Genomic DNA, 5,723 nt, shown 5'->3' with positions numbered 1-5,723 from the left:
CTTTCTTAGTATTTTTGTCTTGTTTCCAGTCCAAATATAAAAATAAAAAACTTAAATCAAGAAGCATTTACTAGAGAAGTAAAATGACATAAGAAATCTTGTTTTCTGATAATTTTTATTTTAAAACAAGCAAAATTATCTGCCAATAAGTTAAGAAAAAAAAACTTTATTCAAATGGAAACCAAGATTATTTTTCTTACCCCATTGGCAAAAAAAACAAACCTTTAAAAAAAGATCAGAAAACAAGATAGGATTTCTTATGTCATTTTACTTCTCTAGTAAATGCTTCTTGATGTAAGAATTTTTAGATATTTGGACTGGAAACAAGACAGAAATACTAAGTAAGAAAAGCATTTTTTGCAGTGTTGGTGTTACATTTCATATATATTTGAATCAATTGAACAATTTAAACTTAATTATTGAAAACACAGACAAAGCTCTGCTACAGACTTTTCCTTCAATTCTGTTTAATTCAGAATTACAGTGATAGAAGGGACAAGTTGTTTTTGTTTGTACATAACAGGTCCATTTGTTCCAGTTCAACAGAATTGTAACATTTTCACGTATTAAAAAGATAATCAGAATATCAAATTTCAGATCATTTAATGTTCAAATCCACTTCAAAATGATGACCTGTACACTATATATATATATACACACACACACGTATGTAATAAAGGGATTGTTCACCCAAAAATGGAAATTCTGTCACCTGTATGAATTTCTTTCTTCTGCTGAATACAAAGGAAGATATTTTGAAGAATGCCAAACTGTTGACGGGCCCCATTGACTTCCTTAATATGGAGGGGGAAAAAAGTCAATGGGGTCCATGAACTGTTTGGTTACCGACATTCTTCAAAATATATATTTTTTTTGTGTTCAGCAGAACAAAAAAATGCATACAGGTTTGGAACAACTTGAGGGTGAGTAAATAATGACCGAATTTTCATTTTTGGGTGAACTATCCTCTATCAGGTTTAAGTTTCTTTCTGGCCACTTCTGATACAGTTTTAGTCATGACACGACATCAACAGCGTATAAAATGATAAAAATGTCCTTTATAAATCACTTTACATTAGTTTTTACAAGTTTTCTTTTCTTTTTTCCATCTACCCCATTAACCGCTGTTTCGCCTTTTTGGGCAGCCCTCTTTTTTGTCTTCTCCGTCACTGTTTCCATGGTATCCCAAACCTCATCCTCCTCTGCTTTCACCTCCTCTACATCTCCAGAAACATCAGGACTTGATGACTGAAAGAGAAGAGCACATACAGAGTCATACGATTAACAAAGTCATTAGGATGCAGTATAAAGTCATCAGCGAGAAAGCAACTTCCATTGTTGCTACTGTTGATAGACAGTTACATAAAGTGAATTATCAAAATGATGCACCGCTTACCTCCAGTTCTCTGCTAGAAAGTAGCACACAATTGAGTCGTGACTTCAGATATACCTGCAAAGAGAAAATATGTTCATAAAATGACCATTTACACAAACACGACACTGAGTGGGAGGCACTTATGATTATATGGTGTATGCAACCAGATGGAAATAAGAGTGGGGCTATGCAGAAATCAAAGGATATGGAAACAACAGCAAAGAGAAGGAGACAGAGGAAGTGCAGAGAAAATGGATAAAGAAACCTGGTTTCTTGTGTATTCATACCTTGTGTTGTAAGGAACGGTCCTCCAGGCTGTGTACTCTCAGAAAACGATCTAAACCACAAGAGGCCACCAATGGGAGGGAAGGATGGCACTGCAACCCCCGCACTGCCCCCGCCAGACCCTTAAGACACCCACGCACAAGCCCTGCAGGCAGATAGAGAAGAAAATAGGGTCAGACAACACAACACTCTCAGGAGTTCAATAATATAACAGTGCATATACAGAGAACGGCCGGCCAAATACATCTTTTATACTTGGAACACACACAGATCCAGGACAAGAAACAAAGCAATGGACTTTCAGTTCAAAACAACTGCTTTTGTGCTTTTGATCCAAGCCTGCCTAAGAGAAAAAATAAACAGAGCATCCACCTACTGCTTACCTTTTCTGAGGTCAAGAATGCCGACTTCCCCGTGAGTGTTGCCCACGACCACTGTGTCCTGGCTGGCAGGAAGAGAGAGCGCTGTGAGCGGGTACTCTCCAAACTGAGCCTCCATCACCGGCCTCCTCTGAGACGTCGAGGGGTCGTACACACGCACCTGTCGGAGGAGGAGCAGAACGAACAGGGCAAGATATTTTGAGTCATGTTTGATCACAGATATTTACCTTAAGACACAAAGGAAGACATGCATAAAGCAAAGGGTACAGGACAGGAAGAAAAACGTGGTTGGCTCACAATACTTGTGGAAAATTGTCAAATATATTCTGAAAAAGCTGTTAAATCTAAATAACAAGATAAACATTTTTGGTAACACCTATAATGCATGTTGAAGTGGCGACCAATCAGTTACAAGCTGAAGGTTGAGGCTGTGACGTCAAACAAATGGTCAGCTATCTGTGGCTATAGTCAGCTCAGTTTTTGCAGAGTGTTCCGCACCGTCGGCACAAGTCGGACACCATTGGTGGCTTTAAGGCTGATTGAGCATGTTGAATTGCCATCAGTCGGCATCAGTGATCAATGAGAGAACTCTGATTGGCTGTTCAGCTTTATAGCGCACGAGACTAAAAACAAATGTGATTTTTTTGGCATAGACACATGCGACAAGCCGTAAACACAGTGAGCTTTCATTGCTGCTAGTTCTTTGATGTCGTTTTGGTGTCAAGGCCGCTACACTTTACACAAGTAAAACAAAGTAACAAATTCATTGGTGTGAATACTGAATTTATATAGATTATTTTACGTGATTGATAACTGTATAGGGTTAAAACTAAAAGATTACTTTGAATTGATAAATAAAAAAGCTGTGCATGCCAGTTTTTGATGAAACAGCCTGAATTAATTTAAATATAGCCAGAATTCATTTAAATACACTTCCGTTCAAAAATTTGGGGTCAATACGATGTGTATATATATACAGGGCTGTCCTTAGGGTGGTGCAACTGCACCGGGCCCTGCAACAAACGCGAACGAAACGGCCCAAACAAAAATGAACACATGACCTTTCTAAGTAAATAATTTTACAGTGCAAGAAACAACGGTAGAAAAGCATGAATGGATAAAGCCAGAGAAAAGGGTTAATGGCTAACAAACCTGATGGTGTCCAGTGCATGTGACTATTTTATCTGAATCTGGAATAAAGCCGATGTCTTTCACCCACACGGGCACTCGCATATCCAACCAGTCATGAGCTACCTGATGGAAAAAAGAAAAAAAAGAACAGCTTGTAACAGTACTCACAAACTACTGGGTGCTGAAAAGTTCATAGTTATTTTTTCTCTTCTGCCTTACATTTTTGGCTGTGAATATTGGCTTATCTGGTCTCTCCAGATCCCAGACTTTCAGCGGGTTCTCTTTACCCCCTGTAGCCACACGATGGCGCTGTGACGGGTTCTGTTGCATTCTACAAATTCCATTTCCAACATTTACCTCAACCTAAGAACAAAGATGGATGAGGTTGGTTGAGGATCCGATTTACTAAGTCCACATATTAAGAGTCAACAAAATTATCATAGAGATGAAATGATCATCATACATTATTCAAACCTAATCTACAATTCAAACAACAGAAGCAGGGCCCACGTGTTCCAAAAGTTTAACCTGGATAAGAATGGTCCTGATTTGGAAAGCCTATGTTTTCCTATCCATGGTGAGGTAATTCATTTGACTTTTGTGCTGGTTTTTCCAGAGCAACACTGGATTGGATCACCCCAAATAGAGATACTTGTCCAGATGACCAAATCCAGACTACCAGTGCTCTAATGAGACTACATATCAATAGGCAGGCTACTAGATATATATAAATTTATAGTTTATAAATTTAAAGTTAGAATAGTCAGTCAATGTGACCCACAACAAATAAATAAAAATGAACAAATGTACATGCAATAAGGACTTTTGACTGGTTAATATCTGAAGATTGCGACATCATAATTAATTTACAGGAACAAATGCCTCTAAAAATTTAATATATTGTTTTTGTTTGATAGTAACAAAAGTTTGGGGTAATAATATGGAGACATTTTTTAGCTTAAAGCCTTAATAGGCAACCTAATGTCTACTTTACCACTGTAACAGTTCAAACAAATCAAAAGCAAAACATGTAAACTACATGATACAAATGGTGCATTATTTTACCAATTTTTAAAGTTATTTAGTTATTTAGAGTAATTAATGACAGAATTTTTGGGTGAACTAACCATTTAATGTATAAGGGAATATTCATATTTGTAGATGCTGATGATTGGTGTCCATTTCATTTAATTTTTTCCACAATTTTTAACATTTAATTTTGAGTAAATACTCATGCGGTCCAAATGACCTAGTCCAGCTCCACCTCTGTGTATCTATTGGGTGGATGAATAGAGTTATGTGTAGGGTTAGGGAGTGGTCAGACCTTCTAGCTCCACCCATTATGCCCAGAGAGGGGGAGCTGGACTTCACGCTCCACCCATGGCTCTGCAGTGAGCAGCCACTCAAAGAATTCGATTTTTTTTATAGCTTTAATTGAAATATAGAAGACACTGCAGGACATTGAAATCACACTGACTTACTGTGTCTGTACAGCCTTCCTTCCACACCTTCAGCAGTCCTGACTCCACACACGTGATCAAAGAACTGGAAAAGGGGGAAGAAAGTACATCATTCCTACAGTACATTAATGCAAACCAACAAAACATCCAGTAATTCATCAGCCACTGCAGAGACAATCATAACATGATATTGGCAACAACCTGTCAGTGACAGACAGTCCTGTGAATCTGCCCTGTGAAGGATCCCCACACTCTCTGGTCGCAGTAAAGATCCCCTTATCCGTGCTGAAAGTTTTCACAGTGCCGTTCACACTGCCCACTAACACCTGCAAAGACACACACACATAGACAACGTCTGTCAGACACTGAATCATGATGATGAGGTATGTTACTCCAGTTTTCTCTCTTTCTCACCTCTGATTCGTGCGAGTCTCCCCATGCCATCACGCAAACCTCCTGATCCCGACTCAAGCAGCTCATCTCACAGAAGTTAAACGCCTGCTTTTTGCTGAGACTCACCCCTTGAGATGAAATATGGATACGAAGTCATTAGTTAAGTGGCCCTCAAGAAAATTAAATGGCAGGTCTGTGGTGCCAACTCACGTGTCCCATACATGGCTAACTAGATAGTCAGAAAAGTGGACAATGTGTCGACAAAGAGACGAGAAACCCCCAACAACACCTTACCTTTTAATATTCCAGTTTCGGATCCAAGCCATATTGAGCATATTTGGCTTTTAGCAGCCATTTAAAAGGAAATTGGTGATTTTGGATTTACTGATAAAAATACAGACGTCCACGCTACTGTCGCACACAACTCCGTCCGGGTGTAACGCGCAAGCCAAGTACTTTTAGTTCCGCTCCTCACTGAAAGTGGAGACGAAGACGATACAAATCAGTGCGAGTTTCATCATGTTGTCAAACAATTATATTTAATACCGTTGGATAAAAGCATTATAAACTATATCTATATGGATTTTCCCTCATATAATTTTCTATTGTTTTCACTAACACACACAAAAGAAGATATTAGGCATAATGTTAGGACCTGACACTGACAGTATCAGTCACTTTGCATCTTTTCGTGCTAAG

At 38.6% G+C, this 5,723-nt stretch overlaps 1 protein-coding gene across 1 annotated transcript; it reads right to left on the bottom strand.

The window, feature by feature from the left end:
• Positions 1 to 441: 441 nt before the first annotated feature.
• On the bottom strand, positions 442 to 5,467 carry wdr74 (WD repeat domain 74). Its single transcript, XM_084104148.1, has 10 exons — positions 5,319 to 5,467; positions 5,046 to 5,152; positions 4,833 to 4,957; positions 4,653 to 4,716; positions 3,391 to 3,534; positions 3,193 to 3,294; positions 2,044 to 2,200; positions 1,663 to 1,805; positions 1,397 to 1,450; positions 442 to 1,248 (listed from the first exon to the last, which is right to left on the bottom strand). Exons 1-10 carry the CDS (start codon positions 5,377 to 5,379, stop codon positions 1,066 to 1,068), a joined length of 1,140 nt encoding a protein of 379 aa, XP_083960274.1. The 5' UTR covers positions 5,380 to 5,467; the 3' UTR covers positions 442 to 1,065.
• Positions 5,468 to 5,723: the final 256 nt, after the last annotated feature.

The sequence above is a fragment of the Abramis brama genome (assembly GCF_963993115.1).
Source record: "Abramis brama genome assembly, chromosome: 25".
Classification (NCBI taxonomy): Eukaryota; Metazoa; Chordata; class Actinopteri; order Cypriniformes; family Leuciscidae; genus Abramis; species Abramis brama.
This window is presented reverse-complemented; position numbering and strand designations above follow the sequence as displayed.

Bases quoted from the DNA above. Each gene is read 5' to 3' on its own strand.
- wdr74 (XM_084104148.1), bottom strand. From the start codon at position 5,379: ATGGCTGCTAAAAGCCAAATATGCTCAATATGGCTTGGATCCGAAACT. The intron at 3,295-3,390 runs GTAAGGCAGAAG...TTTTTCCATCAG, and splicing joins CAATATTCACAGCCAAAAAT to GTAGCTCATGACTGGTTGGA. The intron at 1,806-2,043 runs GTAAGCAGTAGG...ATCTGCCTGCAG, and splicing joins CATTCTTGACCTCAGAAAAG to GGCTTGTGCGTGGGTGTCTT.